The following is a 22,086-nucleotide window of genomic DNA, read 5'->3' on the forward strand; positions in this document are numbered from 1 at the left end:
TCGCGGCCCTCCAGTGTAGTTCCACCCCACACCAGCGGGGGCAGAGGCGGTCCTGGCGCACCCCGGTTTGCGACCCCGCTCTGTCTCTGTCAGACCCGACCAAGTCAGTGTGGGGGGGGTGGGGGGGGGCGTAGAGACGGCGGTCCCGCGCCCAGGCTTGCTTGCTTAGCAGAAGGCTCTTGCTCGTGGTGGGCGACTGTAAAGCACATTATCCCCCCGTGGGTCCCACCGCGTGGCGCGCTACCACCGAACCCCCGGCCGGCTGGTGCCAGACGGGCCGCGTCCTCTCCCCGCGCCCGGCGGAGGAAGGTGCGGTCCGGGGAGGGGGCCGAGGCCCGACCCGGAAGCCGCCGCCCGCGCTGCGCTCGCCTCTCGCCGGGGAAACTCCGGGTCGCCCGAGTCCTTGGGCCCGCCGCGGCCTCCTTCCCCGGGCCCCACGGGGGGGCCCATGGGTCTCCACGGCGACGGCGGGGGCCCGGCCGGGGGGCGGGCAGCCCGGGTGGGGCCGTGGCGCTCCGGGGGCCTTCGCGGCGGCGTGGCCGTGTTCGCCGGCGTGGCCGCCGTGTTCACCCTCACGCTGCCCCCCTCGGTGCCGGGGGGAGACTCGGGTAAAGTATCTCAGGGCCGCCTTGCCGCCCCTCTCCCTGGTGGGTCAGCTCGCGCCCCCCGGTCCGCCCGCCCGTGCTCCGTGCAGGGTTCTGCGTGCCAGGCCAACTTCTGTTTCCATTCCTGTAACTGGTGTCTGTCGTTTTCCGGCCCTGGAGAAGGGGCTTGCCGGTTTCGCCGGGTGGGACTTAGCCGACCTCTGCCCCTGGCCAGGGCATTTTTCGGGACCCGAGTTTTCGCTTTCCATTCCTTCTGAGCCCACAAATGTTCCTGAGTCCTTATTGTGTTCCAGACAAAAGGAGTCACGGCGGTGGTGACCAAGTACCGTGGGGAGTGTTCTTGGGCGGGTAGAGACAGTACACACACGACCGACTACACAGCGACAGACCGTGGGAGGGAAATGTGGGATAGGTGGGGGCGTGGGGCAGCTAGGGCCTCCTTCAGAATGGCTGGCCAGGAAAGGCCTCCGAACAGGGTGTTCAGTTGAAACCTGAATGTTGAAAAGGAACCTGCCCCGCAGACTCTCTGAGGGAGAGCGCTTACAAGAGTGGAAGCCAGTTGTGGCGTGAAGCAAGCCGCTTCTGTTAAAAGTACGGACCACGGAAATCACATGAGCCATTGTTAACGTATTTGTTATAGGCTTGTTACGTATTTGGGAAGAGGAGCAAGAGCCTGGTTTTGTTTTTGCTTTTGTCTTGCTGCCAGATTAAGTGACCATCCGATAATGCCGGTAGTGCTGTAACTTCTCGAGGTGAATCTATAGATTGAAAAAAAAGGAGTGTACTAGTCACGTCTTGCTTCTTAACAAGATGACCCCAAAGTTAGTGGCTTGAAACAACAGGTGTTTATTATCTCCCCTTCCCTGCGCATCAGGAATCTCGGTGCAGGTTGGCTGGGTGCCTTTCCTCAGGACAGGGTTGTTGTCACGGGGTGGGCGGGAGCTGCAGTCTTCTCAGGGCTCATCTTGGGAGAGGATTCGCTTCTCACCTCAGTCCGGTTCTTCGCCACGTGGGTCTCTCGGGAAGCCGACTCTTGTGAAGAGGAAGAGACGGCACCCTCGTCTGACACGGCTGTCATTTCCTAAACCTAGTCGTGGAAGTGATTGATAGACCACTGCCCTGTTTTATTCTTGACAGTCTGTAAATCCAGCCCACGCTCACGGGGGAGAGGATTATATAGTGAGAACGGCAGGAGTTGGGCATCAGTGGGGGCCATCTTCCGGGCTACCTTCCACGTTGAGGAGCCTTGATGTTCCTTTTACATACAGATCATTGCCTGCCTTCTTTCAAGTCCTGTTGAACAAATAGGAGCAGTGTTTCATTAGTATAGTTGGGAATGGAGTTACCATGTTTCCAAGGCTTACGCTGAATAATGGAAATAACTGTAGTTGTGAGAGTTTTGACAATGGAGAGCATTAAAGATTGAGTAGTTCTGTACCTTAAAGAAAGAAAACATTGACAGTTACTTACCATGATTCTTTGAGCCTGAAGTTTTCAGATAGGATGAATAAAAATAACTAACACTTACTGAGCACTTACTATATGCCAGGCACGCTTCCAAGTGCTTTTCGTGGATTGTCCTTTGTTAACTATCCCTGTGAGGTAAGAACTATCAGTATCTTCCTTTCATAGCTGACAAAACTAAGGCTCAGCTGTGTCCAGAATTCACACAGCTAGAAAGCAGGGGGCAGTCAAGGAAAGAACTCAAGTAGATTGACTTCAGAACATACTCTCTTAACCTGTGCTCTTAAGTTCTTTGTTAAATCCGTCATCACATATATAGTGTTATTTAGAGTCTATTTAAAATCTATGATTGGTGTCTTTATTAATACTATTATTTTTTTCCCAGTAGAATAAAGTTACCCATTTACATTGAGTTACCAAACTTTTTAGGTGTTCTGATTTGTTTAGTTTGATGCCAAATAGTGGTTGCTTCTAATATTTTGGTGTTCATTGTTAGGAATGATAAATAAACTTTTCCAAGTCTTGCCAGTAAAATTTGTATAATCATATCTTTGATAATAATTGTTTATATGTTGAAAGTACTGTCCTCCTTGAATGTTGTGTTTATGAAATAATATTTTTATCAATAAACAGAACACATCTCAAAACCAGTATAAAGTATGTATTTTTCTTCTTGATAAGTCTTAAATTATACTCCATAGATCTGTCAAATTGTGTAGCCTTGCCAAAATTATTTCTTGCACTATTTGATACACAGTTGATTTACGGGCGGGAATACTCATGATCCTCTGGAGGAGAGTGTGGGACTCTCGCCTTCACATTTATTTGTTATTCTTGGGAAAAATAAAGTAGCTTATTTATGTGTTCATATATTTTAAGAATACTGTCTTTAACAGACTTGATAGATGAGCATATAATTGCAAAATTAATATAAAAAGTATAATGCATTGGGAGCTGGTTTTTGTAAAGGTTAAGTATCCACTAACAATTCTGAGCTTGCCACCCATTTGCATCTCAAGACAGAAAAGCTGTAATTCTCAAACTTGAATGTACCTCAGAATTGTCTGGGAAACTTGAGACCCAGTGCCAGAGGGTCTTAATATAGGTAGGTTTGGTCAAGGAATCTTCATTTTTAAAAAGCATCCAGGTAATTCTGGTGCAGTTGTAGTAGGACTTAAATTTGAAGAAGCCTTAGAGTAAAGGGTTGGGAGTAACTGAGCATCCAGGAGGCTCTTTTGTTCCCCCTTAGTCACATTTCTCTTATCTCTTTATCAAAGTCCAGTTTAAGAGTAATGTTCCCCTTTAGCTTTTTTCAAGGATACATTTATAGACTTTGAATAATAGCTATCTTTCCTATTTAGATTTTAGTTTAACATTTAATATAAGAGTAGGTGATGGAAGTTTGTCACATTCCCCCAATTTTTATACCTACAGAACTTAAAGAATAACATTATGATTTTTTATTTTATTTTTTTTATTTTATTTTTAAAGATTTTATTTATTTGAGAGAGAGAGAATGGGAGATAGCATGAGAGGGAAGAGGCTCAGAGGGAGAAGCAGACTCCCTGCTGGGCAGGGAGCCCGATGTGGGACTCGATCCCAGGACTCCAGGATCATGACCTGAGCCGAAGGCAGTCGCTTAACAAACTGAGCCACCCAGGCGCCCAACATTATGATTTTTTAATGGTAAAAAGAAGTTAGCGAGAGTAGGCTATTTTTCTTAATGTTAAATGCAATTGTAAATACACTTTACATGGAGGAGAATAAATAGTGACTTTGAAAATTTGAACTTAACTGTGTTTCATCATACCTATAGAAATACCAAAAAAGCTGATTAAAACAGTTTGGGGACTGAAGACAAGCCTAATCCATTCTGGAGTAAAACTATAAAATGTCCTTGACAGTAGTTACAAAGGGAAGTTAGTTTAAATATTTTTAGGCCATAAACTATTTCTTTAAAAAGTCTCTAAGATGCAAAAAGTGCCTTTGGTTTCCAAATTGCTCTCGAATATCTCCAGAAAACTTAAAAGGTATCCTTAAGTAACTGACTTAGGAAAGCATTATCTGTCTTTGAGCAGTCATTCACCCTAAGATAGGGGTATCTGAGTAGCAAGGATGATGATATGATTTGTCTTATTGTCAACCTCTGTGTGCAGGACTGGAATTAGTTTCTTTGTGGGACCAGAGGAGGGAAGGGTGGTGGTGTCTTGACAGTCCCCTGAAACGGATAGGTTAGTATTTTCAACTTAGAAAAGACAGAAATGAAAACAACTAACTAGAATATAAGGCAATCTAAACAAGTGCTAAATAGGTTAGAGCAGGTTCTATGGAGGAGGAAGAAGTGATTAATTCTGGTGGGGGAGGCTAGGGAGGGGTATGTATAAGGAAAGGTGTCACTGAGAAGGTGGCAATTGAACTAGGCCTTGAAGGATTTAGGAGAGAACACTGGGTGAGAAAATGAGTGATAAGAGGTGCAAAAGAACCATTCCAGAGGAACAGTGGGTAATCAGATTTGACTGAGGTGAGCATAGGTTTCATTGATACATGCCTTGTAAAGGGAACCTTGAAGCCTTTAGAGGGCTAGCCTGTCGTGCTGAGGAATCTGACCTTCATTTAGTAAGCAGAGAGCAGCCATTGAGAAATTTTGGATTGGTGATACAATCCAACCTGTTTTGAGGAGGTGGGGTGGCAAGAGGTGATTTCACTGTGAAGATGAAGTAGAAAACTGGTCAAAGTTCTTGCTGTCCTAGCCAGAGGGTAAAGATCTACTTTGCGGCTGCGACAGTAGAAATTAAAGAAGCATTGATACCCATCGAAGGATAGAAAATGGACAGTAATACATTTCCTAATAAATACTAGTAACTTTCATAAACCATCAACATTGACTTCTTACATTGTCCTGTATTACAGTGCACAGGAATGAATCAGAAATAGTCCCTGTGCTCTGGATACTTAAAATACTAACAAATAGACATTGAATTACTGCATCATAATTTTAGAGATAATCGCTGATGGTGAGGAATTACAAAGGACTATGTAAATAATATAATGATTTAGTGGTTTGCAGAAATGTATTATGGTAATCAGAGCTTACCAAAATAGCCTGGAGCTAAGAAGTGCTCGGCAATTATTTAAAGATACCCGACATAATTAATGTAGAGAAGGTATTCAAATGCCAGTTTAGAGCAGAATGGTACATGTTATGGAATGTCTAAGCTTCAGAGGTCTGCACATTTTACATTATCATAAAGTTGCATCTTTGTAGATATCTTTATACTAAATTCTTGAGGGACATTACATCATATTACACTTACATTCTATAAGAGTTTTTGTATATTTGCAAGTGTGCACAACTTTTAGGAAGGAAAATAAGCACTTCTTAAAAACCAGAATTCACCTATGTTTCCACTGACCAGTTATTAAAAACTATCAAAGATCATTTGTTCAGTAAGACCTAAGGGAGAAAATATCCTTAGACTATTTCATGCTGTTAAATCTCTACAGATTTTACAGTTTTATCCAGTCAAATTAATGCAAAACCCCAGTGCAAGCATTTGGATTTTGAAAACTTTGGAGGAGTGTCATTTTCTAATAGTAATTATTGGTTTTACATTATTTTTTCACAGGGGAACTGATCACAGCCGCACATGAGCTTGGAGTAAGTATTAGTTTTATTGTTTAATCAATGCTCTCATTAACAGTTTTAGGAATTAAGAAAGTTTAATTAAGCATGGAGTAAAGTAGATTAATTTATTTTCAAACCCCAGTTTTTAGTAACTTATAAGTACAGTACGTGACAATTTACTTTAAGTTTTAAATCCAATTAAACTAAATTACAAAGCAAAGCCTTTACTATATATACAGTAGCTGGCTTATTATCACCCCAAATTTTGTATAAGCTATGGAGAATAAAATAAATCGGGTTAACAGTTTTAATAAGTTTATTATTTAATAAACTTTATTATGGTGCATGATCCCTTTAGGCAAGACCTTAGGACTGTCAGCATGGTGGTAATCCGATAGCAGTGTGGTCTTTCAACTTCCTAACCAATACGAAATTTCAGAACCTGCTTTATTTCAATAGCCTTTTAAATGACCCTAATGTACTGTGAACCCAGAGAACAAACTGCTTAAGAACTGACAATGAAATATGTCACCCTTTCTCTAGGTGACACACCATGTGATAGACGCTGCCAAATCCGCTAAAGAAAATATTTATTTGTATTGGCACAAAAGGATTACAATAGAAAACCGCTGTTCAAACATGTAGTCATTGCCTCTTAATCTTTATACTTGCCCGAGCAAAGGGCTACTTTGCAATTAAAGCCAGTGTGACTCTTTAGTAGGAGGTGAAAACCTTCTAACTCGCTGATTTTTTCCATAGGTTGCCCATCCTCCTGGCTATCCTTTGTTCACGCTGGTGGCTAAACTGGCAATTATACTCTTTCCTTTTGGTTCAGTTGCCTACCGCGTCAATCTTCTGTGTGGCTTGTTTGGAGCAGTAGCTGCGTCATTACTTTTTTTCACCGTTTTCAGGTAAAGTAGTTGATGAGTTAAAATTAATTTTGGCTAATTGGAGATGGAGCGTTCTGATGGCCTAAGTGCAGACATTAAATAAAACCCCAAAACCAAAACTCTTTTGTTGCTTGAATGGTTTTCCTAATCACTCCTGTGATTACACTTTCTTAATTTCCAGTAATTTCATACGCACTTTACCCCTCAGGTGATTACACAGTTGGTTGTGCTTCCTACAATGGAGTCAAGGTGTCACCAGTTGATTATCACAGTTCTCGGGTTAGGCAGAACTAATAAGGTTTGTCATTTTATGAAGATGCAGATGGGCCAGTTTAATTCAACAATATGAAGGTCATCTTATATGCACATGTTGTATACTCTTTGAAATGAGGCTGTTAACTAAGGAAATCAGTTTGGGATATGGTTTTGGTAAGGTTTCACGTCATTCCTAATAAGGTAGGCAAATTAGACCCCACATACTTCATTGATGGAAGGTTTTCTTGGTTCGGAAGGCTACCTTGCTTTTTAAAAAATGGGTCATTAGTTTAGGATGTTGGTAAACTTAATTTTTCTTTGCTGCTTCTGTCTCCTTCATTCTTAACCAGTCTAACCTATGCCTAAGGAGATTATAGTTAAAAAATACAAGTTACACTTCCTGCAAAGGGAGAACCAAATTAAAACGTCTCTTTCAAAAACTACTGCAGTTTTTATTATAAAAACAAATTTTTGTATGTAAATATAGTATAATTTGAATAGACAATTTCAAATGCCATTTTTGGAGACTAATGTTTTTATTTGTCTTATTCATAAAATTGCCCTTTGACTAAATTCTTTCTAAATTTCCTTTTTAATTGTTTATGGAAAGGTAAAAGTTAACATAATTATAACCCTAAAGCTTACTTTTAAATTTATTTGTGGAAAGCTTTCAGATTCAAATGTTGTAACTGTTGGTCATTTACTACATTTGTATCTACATTATTTAATTCATTTTTATTTCAGTTACAGGTTTTCAGTGATAGCCAATTTTTCAGTATGAAATGTTAAAAATAACATCTCTGCTTGGATTGATTAGTATTATGAATACTTTCTTTTTCTAAATGATTAGAGTAATCTTCTTTAGAATTGTTTCTCCTGAGTCTTTTATAATTAAGAATTTGTCATTATTTCTATTGAGAGAAAAACTGATCTTTAACATTTTTAAATATCTAGGTTGAAATGTAGAACTACTTGTCTTGTATTGAATGTATGAATTAATAATCTTCACAAGACATTTAAGACAAAGGCATTTAAAGAAAATTAATACTTGTATTTATTTTAGTAGTTCATCTGTAATTTATTTTATTTTTTATTTTTTATCTGGATTTTAGAATATCATTTCTATAACATACATTTAAATACTATGTGGCTATAAAAAGCTCTTATGCAAATAAAGTGATTTGTTCTCTAAAACTTTTCCATGCTTTTCAATATATAAATTGGTGATACCATTCCACATGAAAACCACTGTAAAAATCATACATAAAAATCTTTAAAGAATCCAAATAGCTTTGGACAATAATTTTCCTTTGAGTTGTCTGTATTTTAAAATAGCTTTTATTATCATGCTTGATTATAATGGGTTTTAGATTAGCACACTTAACCTGTGATCCTTTTTTTTTTAAATACAGTCTTAATGGTAAATTTGTATATTTGCTGACATAGGCTTTTTAAATCAAAAACACTTAATATGACTAAACTGGATATTTGAGTGGTTTTCAGAATGTTTTAGTAATATTGTACTTGGGAAAGTTGCTTTCTTCCAGAAAAGGGATCCAACAATATTATCTCCTACATACATTTTAATATGAAAATACTTCATTATTTTGAATACAAATAATTGACAAGGTACACGTCCTCTGGGAACAACCTAGTTCAAGTGGCAAATCTGTTTTGTCAAACAATAGACACCCTTCAGGAGAGAGCAAGCCATCTCTATGGTAATAGGACTAACAGTAGCCTATTGATTGAGTGGAAGAAGACATTATACAGTGTCAGCTGGCTTGTTACAATTTCATTTGTTGTATGACCTGAACTTAACCTTTAAAACCTTTCTTCTGTGAATATAAACCCAACAGCAGGACACAGTTCCCTTGCAGCCATTACAGTGACAGCTTTTTCCCAGCCCAGCGTCCGGTAAATGTGTTCCTTTACAGGTTGCCTCCTTTATCAGAATTCGTTGAGGAGACATTTGACTACTTTATTCATCGACAGGACAAATCATCATTCCATTTTGTTGTGGAGTGTTGGAGGGTTTTGATCCAGGAAACAGTTTTATTCTTTCTCTCCCCCCATCACTTCAGAGAACATTACTGTACATGTAGGATTAGCGCTGACTGGTGTGCAGTAAATTAATTCTTTTAACAGGTTTAGGTTTTTTTCAGGTAATTGTTCTCATGGCATTCACTATATTTAGCTCTTGGGGTGGACATAAAGACCTTCTGTACCTTTTAAACAAAGATTGTATTTTAAAAGCAAATTTCTGTTTAAATGTGTTGATGTAAAAAGCTCCATTTTTTCGGTAAACATGACTTAGGTTGAAAGAACAATTTATTCGTTGTTTCCAATTACTATGTAATTTTTGCTTTCCTTGCATCTTTCTCTTGCTTTTAAGAGCCGTAAGATGTCATCAACACTGCATTTTTTTGTCAGTCTTCCCTAATGGTTGACAAGAACTCATGTATATTCGCTTCGCCCTAATGTAGAAAGCATGGGAGTAAAAGAGCACTTTGAAAGCTGTATGCGTCACTATACTTTATTGAATTAAAAATAGTAAGATTGTGGCAGTTGTTTCTGTATGTATTTATGTATTGTCCCCTTCAGGGGTATTTTTCAGCATTCACTATGTGAAGGGAGTTTAATACATTTCATTTATATGAAACAGGATTCATTTTATTAATGTGTACATCTGTGTTTTTAAGAGTACATGACAGGGATTTGTAGGAACTGGGATTTTCTCTTTCAAGGCCATTGAAGTAAATTATTTTTAAGTTTGATGGTATGATATCTAAAGTGTCACCTTTGAAATTCGCAAATCCTATTAATACAGAATTTTAAAAGTTACAGCTCAGGTAAGTCACTAATATGAACGGGATTTAGCATTGCTTAGTACTTGAATTTCAAACTTATTTTCTAAGCAACCTCAAACTAGGTCCTATATACTTAATAAGGAAGGAGCCCTGAAATCACTATCTCGCAACATCAACATGCTTACATTTCTTATGCTCTGGTATCACTAAAAGAGAATGGAGTATGTTGATAGCATTGTATAAAAGTTCTTTCCCTCAGGGAAGATTTCAATTGCTTATGATCTCAGATGAGGGCATATCTTGTATCATGTATTTTAGTAGGGTCCAGGGCAGGAAATCTACTCTCAATAGGCTTGAGAGTCAGCATATCCTTTCCAAACTGTCGTGGGCCAAATGTAAGTATGGAAGAATTCATTCAACAATGTTTGTTGAGGACTCTTGTGAATCGAAAGTAAAACTATTTTAGTTTTTATAATCAAAATTCAGTGTTTACTTAAAGAAATTAAGACAAAGTCACTAACCATTGAATAAACAGTTTTGCAAATTTTTTTTCTAGAAGGTACTGTCTTAGGAAACTTGCATTAAAAAACTTTCTAACACCGTTAACATTGTACAGTAAGAAATCAGATCTCTTAATGTCAACCAGGTTACCTAGAATATATGAATATTAATGGTAATTGAAGGTAAAACTATACCTGCTCACTACAAAGAACCGACAACCAATTTCAGTGATAAATTTAAGTATTTTCTGGCAGATCCTTTTGTGCCAGTATTTTATTTATGGGGCATTTTATTTTTTTGTAAGTGATATAATTCTAAACGTTATGCTGCTGCTAAAAATTAATTTGATTAAACCTTTGGAGGAGGAATACTTGATTTGGAGCACTATGTCTGCAATTCTTATAGTTCCAGCTAAGATTCTATTCAATAAAGAATAGGAATTAAAATGCCGTACCTTAGAGAATGTAGAATCTCCTGCTTAAGGGACATTTAGATTTTCCAGCTCAAAGAGTATTTTAGATTATTGCCATAGAGAAGAATGTCAAGCTCTTCCTAATTTCAGAGGTAACTATGCAGAAGAAGTAACAAATAGTCACCAAGTTTTTGTAGTTGAAGAAGAATGGAAAGTACTGGAGTATTAATTTCCATTCAGGAGAATATCTGTCTTGATCCCTGGTTAATTGATCATATATTTCTCTCATACTTGTATTAAAATTGCATTGACTCAGACTGGCTAAGCATATTAAGAGCTTGGTTCATTTGCATTTTCTTCTAAGTAGAGGGACATATTAGGCTCAAATAGCGGCACTTCATTTTGAAGGGGAAAAAAGCAGGGCAAAAACTCTTTTTTAAGACTGTAGAGTCTTTTCTGACAGCTAGTCAGAGTTAGAATTAGTTCAAGGAAATGTTAATAATGCACTGCCTGGCCTAATCCCTTTGATATCACCAGGTATCCTCCTGTTCATGGGTTAATTGCTTTAAAAGCAAAGGCAATATTCTGAGCGGTGGGCCGCTTCACCTTTTCACAGCTGTTACCATTGAGTGACAACTAAATCCCATGTGTAAGATGAGGAAGAGCTCAATCTCCAATTGGGAGAAAATTTATGTAAACCACAATCCCTTCAGAATGTGCGGAAGTCATAGACTTTCTTGATTTACTCTGCTTTTCCCAGAAAGCTCTATTGTTCACTTTCCTAAGTCCCATCAACCCTTTGTAGCAGAATATCACAGAGGCAGCAGATAGCTTGAAATATATAAATGCTATCATAGCTCTGATTAATAGCAGTGCTTATGAGTCAAGTCTGATAACAGTGCAGCTCTCCACTCAATTTCAGATACTGCTAATGGAATCTGTCTTCTCCAATTGTAATATGAGAAGGCCTAATTTGCCATGGAGCTTGGAGCTGTCACCAGTAGGGGATTGTGGGGTCAGATGGGAGCTGCCAGGTTTTTGCCCTGCAGCTTGTATCTCTCACTTTGAATAGAGCAGCCCCCTGCCTGCCAGTTAGCTGATAGGCCGCTGTGGGGTTTATGCCACTATATACAATAGGAAAGGGCTACATAGGCTGACTTTATAATTGTGAAGCTAGCTCATATTTCCACAGCTACTGTGCTGCATAATTTCTAATAAGTGGTTTTAACAAATGTCAGATTATGAAAAGTTTCCTCAATTACAAAAACTTATAAAACATTCAGATTGCTAAATCTGTTTCCTGCCGAGATTTAGCCACTGGAACTAGTCATCAGTCATTACGGCTGTAATAATAAATGCATATATTTCTTAAAATTACAAATAAAATTCTAGATCATAACTCCCCATAGATGTGCTACTTTTCAAAGCCATAAAAACAGAAAGCGGTCTTCAGGAATTGAAGTATTAAGATATGCTTTCATAACTTTGCATGATAAGACTACTTAATATTAAATCTCTATTGTTTATTGAGTTGGTTAGTGTTGCCAATGAAAACAGTTTCATACCCTCATTCGGCTGATTTTAGTTATTTGGATCTTTTAAGTTTACCTCCCATACGTTTAGTGTCTTAATGTTTCAAAAAGTATGCAGCATCTTCTAAGTTTTGAGTGAAAAGGAACTTAGTGTGATGACAAGCCAAGGCCAGGGCCTTTGAGAACAATATGCTGGAATGTACTTTTTAACCATTCAGATTTGCTATTGAATACAAAATAACGCTATCAAGCTTGAGTTAACAAGGTAATTTGAGGTCTTCTGTGTCCTTAAACATTTTGAACAAAATATGAAAATTTGTAATTTGGGAGTTATTTTAAACCAGGCTGTGCTTTCAGAAGAAATTGCATCCCATTGTGCAAGTTATTTGGCATACCATGAGAACTTAGTAAAAAAAGTAAGGTGTATGATGTTGATTCTTAGAAAGCCCAGGGTTTTTTCTTTTGGACAATTAGGTAGAAGCTGATGAGATATAATAAAAGGAGTTGTTCTAAACCTTGAGTAACTTTATTATTTATTGGTTAATGCATAAATCTGAATTTTAATGGGAATTGTGTGATTTTATCTTATTTTCGGAAGCTATTCATGATCTTACTCCCTCCGTGTCAGTGGTGTTTTTTTTTTTTTTCCCAATGTTATTTAGTGGTTTAAAATCAGGAATAATACTTTGTACTTTTCCTTTTAGTGTATTGGTAGTTGGTATTTATGTAGCTGAAACTTCAGGCCAGAACCAGTTTTCCTTTTGATTGAATCTCGTGAAATAGAACACACCTTGGGAGAATTTTATCTGGAGTGAAAGTAAATTTTTATAAAATGTGGGAAAAGGGATTATTTGCAAGTTTATTAAAGGTGGAAGTGTTTTACTTTTTTTTAGGTGTAGTGGTGGCAGCTTCCAAGATGTAACTTTAATATACCATGCCCTAAATGATTGACTTATGTTGATTAGGTCCAAGCTTTAAAATTAACAGGAAAGTTTAGGTTCTACTGTTTTCTAAATGGCTACTGGCTATAATTTGCCAACAGAGTATCTGGAACATATTAGATGCTCAATGCGTATTTGCTGCCACTGGGTTGAGTGAACTGCCATGGAAAGAGAGGCTTGGCAGTAGCTAGCTTCCCAGTTTGACCTTTCTCCAGGTACACAGAAGAGATAAATATATGGGTGTTGATTATGTGATTGAGCCAGAAGGTAACATTTATATATTTTCATGAACAAGACCCAGAAAGATAAGAACTCAGGGAGGATGGGGGTGGTAGCTTTGCTGTTGTGTCCTGCTTTACCTTACTTCCTCCCTGTAATCCATTACATTTTTTTAGTCATCAATATGAGTTGACACTAATAGTAATTTATTTAATAATCAGTCTCAGAGGCTGCATTGTGGCCTGCTTACTCGATCCTACTGCCTTCAAGCAGGAGTTTGCAGCATAGAAGGAGGGCGGTGTACCCTCCATGTTGGGTCCTTTGCATGCAAGTAACACTGAAGACAGATACATTCGTGAATTTTATGAGGCACGTCAAATGTGTGTTCTGAAAGAATTTCAGGTTTCTGTTATTTGCCTTTTGATTGAGGGTTAGACAAACATGTGACTACACATGAAAATCAAATACCACGTAGTGGAAAGAAAAATATACCTTATCATCAATAGCAAACCTGTGTCAATGGTGCAAATTGTAACCTCCTGATTTATCCATTGTGTCAACAGATGAGGAGTATTCCATCAGTGAGAAAACTCCTGCACAATCAGTCCCTTTCCTAGGAATCTTATCTAGGTTTCATGGATTTTGTGGACCAAAAAGAAGGCAGTTATGTATTAACCATAGAATTCTGAGCTTCACATTCTTTAGGATGATCTTAATCCTTACCCCATATTCCTTACCTCAGTGGAGAATTTTTGTTATTTGTGTTATCTGGGTGAAATTTTAAGTACTTTACCACCCTTCCCATACTGTCTGTCATACTTTTGGTGTGTCTTTCTCTATTGACTAACCACTGTGCTTTACTAGAATGTGAACTACATGATGTTAGTGTTAACCCAAGCAAAAAGCAATTAGGAGGATTTACTTACTGCAAACATACTGGAAAATATATTTTACGTGTCACATAAAAATATTTACATAAAACATACTTCAATGATTTTTAGATTATTTGATATTATGAATCATCTGTATCATTGCTTTATGCATTAGTATGAGCCCTTAAATTCAGCATACCTCTCTCACAGTGTAAAAACTTGATTTTGATTGTTAGTACTCAGATATAACTATCTTTTACAATATAGTGGTTGTGTTATTAAGATGATCGCAGTAATGGTGCTGGAAGTATGCGATCATTTCTTCATATAGCCTCATAAGATGTTATCTTCTATAAGTCAGGTTAGATTCTATTTTTTTTAAAGATATTATTTATTTATTTGAGAGAGAGACAGAGATAGCGACAGAGGGCATGAGTGGGGAGGAGAGGAGAAGCAGGTTCCCTGCTGAGCAGCGAGCCTGATGCGGGGCTAGATCCCAGGATCCCGGGATCATGACCTGAGGCAAAGGCAGACAGATGCTTAACCAGCTGAGCCACCCAGGTGTCCCTAGGTTAGATTCTAAACATACGTTTTTCAGTCGAAGAAATGTCTTTTTTGATCTCCTTCTATGAGGCTTTATGAGAATCAAATTAAGAATGGAAAACCTTTTTTCTCATATTGTATCTAATTCATCATAAGTTGTCCTTAAGTTAAAATGGAAAATAGTTGAGACTATTTTGCCATTTATTCTTGAGTTCTGGTGAAAAGACTTCTTATTTTTCTTCATAACCTCATTTGGATTTCTCTTCTCTTTTTTGTTGAAGTAGTTTCATCAGTGTCAGTAGAAAAATGTGTATCTTTTAATTTAATGAGCTCATTTTAAGATGCCACTTTAGCATGTTAAGTGTAGATAATTAAATTCACTAACTCCTTAGTTGCTTTGTAAAAAATAATAAGCATGTTTATTCAAAAGAATAAAATGAAAATGAAAAGTAGGACTCTTGGATTGCCAAGTGAAAACACAATGGTGTTTTTGATTATGTCATTTTCATTTGGAAAAAAAATCATCAGACTGAGTCTATGGGTAGATGAGAGTTGTTTTGCCTTATTTTGGAGCTGCTTACATGTATAGTCCATCTGTATATCTGACTTTATGGATGATGCCAAACAGCTCATTTTGTGGGCTCAGAACAACCATTTCATTTAAAACTCATGCTTAAGGAATAATGTCAGATTGGACATTCCTTCCACATGTTTTTTTTTTAATTTTTTATTGTTATGTTAATCGCCATATATTACATCATTAGTTTTTGGTCCTTCCACATGTTTTTAAAAGAAAGATTACTTAGCCAGAAATTTGGATTACCAATTCACTTAACAGTATTGCATTCCTTAAGGTATATAAATAGTATTTCCTTCTACTTACCTAATTTAACTCTGCATCCCCTCACCCCCCGAAATTATAAATATCTGTTATAGCCTTTTCAGGAAAAAAAAAAATTATGGAGCATGTGTTCTGGTTAGAATGTATTCCCCAAAAGAGATTACAACTAACTTGTCTAATCATTCACTCTGGAACACCCTTCATTGAGAGGGATATTTGGCCAGTCTCATAAAATAACAAAGACCCCAGCAATCAGAATAGACGATGGACTCATTGGAGGCTATAGATATTCTGTGGATTCATACAAAAACACTTTTTTTAAAGATACACATAAACAGATAATAAAAGGATTTGTTCAGTCATCTTGTTTGCTTAACATGTTTAAAAATTAGATTTGCCTTCAGACATATTCATCAGTGTGATCTTTACAATATCACTTAGGTAAATCTTCTGCACATTTAATGTCTTCTATCTCAGACTTGCAGTGACTTATTGATATGGGTGGTTCATTGATATTTGGCTCAGTAAGACATAAGAGGAAAAATCTGAGGTGTTTTGTTTGAAATTTCAGAAAGCCATGAGAAAATGTAAGGGACTTTGTTTACAAGTCAGTACGTGAAAGGCAGTTATGAGTAACTATAAACCTGTATTTTCTCATTTCCTTTGAAGTATGTATTTCATAGACAAGGAATAAAGTAATATAAAATTATTTTAAATAAATTATGATTTCTGTACTCTTGCCAAAAGAATATTTAAACACTTGAATTAAAGTACGGGGTGGAGAGGCACCTGGGTGGAAAAGTTGGTTAAGCCTCCAACTCCTGGCGGCTCAGATCCTGATCACTGTGGTGTGCTTGCGACTCTCCCTCTCCTTCTGCCCCCTCTCCTGCGCTCCCTCTCTTTCTCTTTCTCTCAAATCTTAAAAAAAAAAAAAGAATGGGGTAGAAAAATGATTATTCCTTAGTTTCTGTAAGATATACCCATATGGATATCACTTTATTTAAAAAAAAAATCAATGTAACAAAAATTAATGTAATAAAAATTAATCTAACAAAATCTAAACAAATCCTTTAATTTTTCCCTCAATCTCGTGGGTTACTAAGACACCACTTTTATAATAGTAAAGCACAGCAACAATAAAGGACATGGTTCTTCAACAAAATTTATCCCAATACCAAACCATCTTTTCTTTCAGTTTTTTTGGAATTAAAAAAATAAAGAATAAATTCTAAATAATGGCATAAGTAGCTTTATAATAAAGCATTATTTGGAAATGCTTGGACTTGGGTCAAGATAATTAGAAACCTTTGTTATTTGAAAAGCATTAAAAACTAAAGATAAAGTATGCCTGAAATATACAGGTGGAAAAACATTTAATTTTCAAAAAAATCAAAAGGCTTTTGTAGGGACACACACATATGTATGTGAAGTGAAATAGACTTATTTTTAAAATGCATGAATATGCTGAAATGGCTATATCAGTAGTCAAAAAATAATTCTGTTGGCTTTGTAATTCATTATTTAGAGGATTTTAAGTTCCCTAAATCTGATTTCCTTACTATGTTTAGATTAGGTTATAGTTAAAAATTTCTATTCCTCGGGTTTGCAAAGTTTTAGAAATATAGAAAAACCTGTCTATTCAGTACCCATTTAATACATTTAATAGAGTCTAGAGAAGGGGCAAACATCTTGGTCTTGGTGAAAATACTTCAAGAAAAACTTCTTGTGGGGTGCCGGAGTGGCTCAGTTGGTTAAGCGGCTGCCTTCAGCTCAGGTCATGATCCCGGAGATCCCCGAGTCCTGCATCAGCTCCTTGCTCAGCAAGGAGTCTGCTTCTCCCACAGCTCGTGCAGACGGGCGCTCTCCCTCTTTCTCTCTCATAAATAAATAAAACCTTACATAATAAAATTAAAAATAAATAAAATCTTAGAAAAAAAAAACTTGTTGGAAAAGTATGCCTATGCTGAGTTGGAAACACCAACTCAGGGGGAGTCACCCCCATAAAGGCAAAACAGTATTCCTTATCTGCAAAAAAAATGCTGCAATGGAGGAGAGACAGCTTGTAAGTACAGGAACTTACAACTCATTTAGTGTTGCTAGAACACAAACTATGAGATGGGTTATATCAAAAAATGAAGCCACAGGTAGGCTGAGACCAGATCATAAAAGGTCTTATCTGTTGTAATGAGGAGCTTGTAATAGGCTTTTTTTTAAAAGATTTTATTTATTTGAGGGAAAAAGTGTGTGTATGCAGGGGAGGGAGAGGGTGAGAGAATCTGAAGCAGACTCCACCCTGAGCACAGAGCCCAACATGGGGCTCCATCTCACCACCGTGAGATCATGACCTGAGTCGAAACCAAGAGTCAGAAACTTAACCGATTGGTCACCAGGCGTCCCTGTGTTATGTTTTATAATCAAAGAGAAGTCATTATGGGGTTGAAGGCAGCAAAGTACAAGATCTTCACTCTGGTGGCAATGGTGGGCCTAGGGCTGGAGGCAGACCACATACAGAGTGTTGAGTTGGTGTGAGCCTAACAGCTGAGGTAGGGCAGTGGCAGTATGGATGGAGAGGAGGATGAGTTTTTAAAATGTTTATGACGTAAGATTGGCAGGATGTGATATGTTCGACAGGGAGAGGGGCCAGGAGCTCTGACGATGCCTCTTAGGTTTCTTGGGTAATTAAACTCGGTAGATAATGACAATCACTAAGACAATACAGGAACAAGAATCATTTAAGGAAGAGGAGAAATTAGTTCTGCACGTGTTGATACTAAGGTTCAGTGGGGCGCCAAGAGTTGGAGTGGCTTTGTGGTGAGGCACAGAACAGTCAGTTGGAGATCTGTCCATTTGAGACTAAGGGGGAGGTCGCGCTAGAGACAGATTCGGTTACTTAAGTTTGTGGTTGGCAGCTGACATCAGGATAGTGGATAAGGCCACCCAGGTAGGGTATGTAAGAGTGAGAAGAATTGCGTGAGAATGAAATCTTGGAAACACCAACTTTAAAGGAGGTGATGGTAGGAGAGGAGCCATTCAGAGAAAACAGAAGGAAGATCCAGAACCACAGAAGGAACACCGGAGGGATGTGGAGCCCGGCTTAACTCAGTAGAGTGTGCTTGGGGCTGGGACCAATCCAGCAGAGAGGTCCTGAGAGCCTGTTGTATTTAGCAGTTAGATGGCAATTAGGTGCTATTTGAATAGAACGCTCTGGTGACAATGGAGCATAGAGGCTACAGATGTGGACAGCAGGAAGCTAATACTGAGCCTTGCCATGATCCTGAACTGTCTTCGTGAAGTCATCTTTGAATTCAGCTGCTCTTTAGTCATTTATCTCTGTCTCAGTAGGGTGAAATGAAGCAAGCTCAGATAATGTAATATGCCTTGCACAATATAATGAGACTGCCTACCTACAGAGTCAGTGAATGAACTGAAGAACTCCAGAGTCTTCAGAAAGTCCTCACAGCTTAGGGTACCTGGGTGGCTCAGTCGGTTAAGCAGCTGACTTTGGCTCAGGTTGGGATCCCAGGGTCTTGGGATCGAGCCCCACATCGGGCTCCTCATTCAGCAGGGAGTTTGCGTCTTCCTCTCCTTTTGCTCCTCCCCTCTGCTTGTGCTCTGTCTCTCTCTCTCTCTCAAATAAATAAAATCTTTAAAAAAAGGAAAAATAAAAAGTCCTCATGCTTACCACTGCTGACATCATCCTTTGCTTGTCAGCAGATCACAGACTCAGCTAACAGTGTGCTGATGTGGGCCCTCACCTCTCCTTCTTAGGTTGCATATGGTGTCATGGCCCTGGGCTGCACACCTGTCTTCCTATAGAGCATTCAGCCTGCAGACTTATTAGTGTATGATGTACTGCTTGTCTTTTGGGACAAATACTTAGTTTTAATGAAAATCTTACGATTTTTGAAAACAGCTTTATTAAACCCTTTTCCATCACAGGCTGCCCTCAACCAACAGAGTCCAGTCTTGTTTAACTGGCCTGTTCCTTCCTTTAACGGTTCCAGTCCCCTTCCCCAACCCACTTTCCACTGCCTGGCATGACTTTAGCTTTCAGTTCACTCATTTCCTTGATGCCTCTACCCTTGTCTTCCATTGGACTGAGACCTAGAACGCTTTGCTCATCCTCTTTATTGCCTTCATCCAGCCCCCTGCTGCTTTGCTTTCTTCCCTATCCAGTCTAGGCCCCATGGCTTATTATAAACTCCCTCCCCTCTTGTCCCGTCCTACCTGTGTAGCAAAGCCGCCAACCCTGGCTCTCTCCAGTCTTTGCAGGCCAGCTTAGGCTGCTTCAGACCTCTCCACAGCCATGCTGACAGATCCTGCCACTCCATAGCAGCCTCAGCAGAGCAGTACTGCTACCTACAAATCCTTGTATGTATCCTTCAACTTGCGGAGTTTTTCCACAACAGATGTTTTGCCTTTTCTCTCTTTCTCTTAGTCTACTAGTCGATACATATTACATGGTCAGTAGATGTTAATTGATTCTGAATCTTAGCATAAAGCAAACTTAAAGATAGTATGTTAAAATACGTGTGTTTCAATGGACATTCATAGTTTAGTAAAGGCTGCTGAAATCAATGAAATTCATACAAGCTTAGCTTATATACAGCACTACATAAACCCCAAACCGAAGAGTAAAATGATGAGGCCTCCAAAAAGTTTTCTATTCTACATATCCTATGTATGGATGCACACATAACTTTTGTTCTTAGACATACTGCCCTCTCTTCTGTTTTTCACAAAGCTATGACCTCTTCAGCATTTATTTTCAGAATTTGCTCACACAGTTTGCCTTGAAACCTTAATAGGAATAACAAAAAGGGAAGGCAGTGCGTTTCAGTCAGGGCTCTTGGGTGCAAGCAATGGGCTCTGGCAGTGTTTAGCAGGAAAGAAATCTATTAAAAGGAAGTTGAGAAGAACTCTACAATAATACAGAGGACAACCTAATTTTTTTGTTTTTAACCATTTAAGAGTAAGCTGCATGGATGCTATCCTTTTACCCTTAAATGCTTCAAGGTGTGTTTCTTAAAAGCAAGCACATTCTCTTACATATCCACAGTGCAGTTCTCAAAGTCAGGAAATTATCACTGATACAACATTGTTATCTATGGAGGTGATTCAGGTTTTGCCAATTGTTCCAATAATATCCTATTTAGCAGAAGGAAATTCGAGATCATGAATTTTACTCTGTTATATCCCTTTAGCCTCTTTCATATGGACTCATTTTGCTTTTTGTCTTTGTCTTTCAAGACCTTGACATTTTCTTTGATCTATATCAGCCAATTACTTTGTAGAATGTTCTTCAATTTGAGTTTGCGGGTTCAGGTAATACATTTTGACAAGAATACCGTAGAAATGATGCTCTGTTCTTTTCATTGGAATAGATCAGAATGCATATGAGGTTTGTCTCATTACTGGGCTTTAACTTTGATCATGTGGTTAAGATTGTGTCTGCTGGGTTTACCCCTGTAAAGTTACCATTTTTCCCTCTGTAATTAATCTGTTTATACGGAGATATCTTTAGACTACGTACATATTTCTGTAAAACTTTTACTCACTAATTTTGGTATCCATTATTATGATATTAGCTGCCAAACTCCATCATTTCTTCCACAGTTATTGTTGACTTTCTGGGGATTTTCTCTTCCCCTATTTATTTATATCACTATAGATTCATAGATTATTTATTCATTGGGTGATAATCTATTACTGTAATTATTGATGTTCACATTATCTCTGACTTGACCCCTTTAAGCTGGCTCTTTGTCCTTTTGTCATATCCTCTTTTGAATCCTTCTTTACTTTCTAGTACAAGATATTTCAGATTCATTTTGTACTGGACCTGCCCAAGACCTGGAATTGGCCATTTTTCCAAGGAAGCTAATTTATGTGGTTTATTTTATTTTATTTTATTTATTTAATTGACAGAGGGAAAGAGAGAGAGAGACAGCGAGAGAGAGAACACAAGGAGGGGGAGTGGGAGAGGGAGAAGCAGGCTTCCCGCCAAGCAGAGAGCCCAATGTGGGGCTCGATCCCAGGACCCTGGCATCAAGACCTGAGCCGAAGGCAGTCGCTTAACCAACTAAGCCACCCAGGCGCCCCTCTAATTTATGTTTTAAGTAGAGGAAGGAATCCTGTATCTTATGCTGACTTTCCAAAGTAAATGTTGACAGACAAAACATAGAAATTCCTTTAAAAATGTTACCCATTATTTAAGATTAATTCATTCTCTCATTCACGAAGTTTCCTTTCTGTGCTTCGGGCAAAAGGCTTCCCATATAAATGAAGCTTAACTCCAGTTCACATTTCAAAAACAAAGTCAAAGTAATTATTAGAGGCAACTACATGCTATACATGTTCTAAGATGAGCTAGAACCTGGGAATTGAAGAGAAATTTGAGAAAAGAGTAGAGTTTGAATAAGTAGAAGGAATCCAAGAACACGTTGGGTTCATGGGTACAGCATGAGCAAAGGTATGGTGCTGGGAATGGGCATGTCTTATCAGGGAATTTTGGGGAACCTAACTGGTTGGTGGAGATGATAATGTTGGTGATTAGTGGCTTGGTACCGTTTATTA

At 38.4% G+C, this 22,086-nt stretch overlaps 1 protein-coding gene across 6 annotated transcripts in view; it reads left to right on the top strand.

Annotated features, from left to right (window-relative positions):
- The first annotated feature begins 433 nt into the window (after positions 1–433).
- The window catches only part of TMEM260 (transmembrane protein 260), a 67,190-nt gene continuing 45,537 nt past the window's right edge, over positions 434–22,086 (top strand). For all 6 annotated transcript variants that reach the window (XM_025869973.2, XM_073895260.1, XM_025869974.2 and 3 more), the window contains exons 1-3: positions 434–608; positions 5,696–5,727; positions 6,454–6,605. In XM_025869973.2, coding sequence (XP_025725758.1) covers positions 449–608; positions 5,696–5,727; positions 6,454–6,605 — 344 coding nt within the window. In that variant the 5' untranslated portion in view covers positions 434–448. The remainder of the gene's footprint in view (positions 609–5,695; positions 5,728–6,453; positions 6,606–22,086) is intronic.

Source organism: Callorhinus ursinus, unplaced genomic scaffold (genome assembly GCF_003265705.2).
Source record: "Callorhinus ursinus isolate GAN/ISIS: 27379988/994484 unplaced genomic scaffold, GSC_fseal_2.0 scaffold8, whole genome shotgun sequence".
NCBI lineage: Eukaryota > Metazoa > Chordata > Mammalia > Carnivora > Otariidae > Callorhinus > Callorhinus ursinus.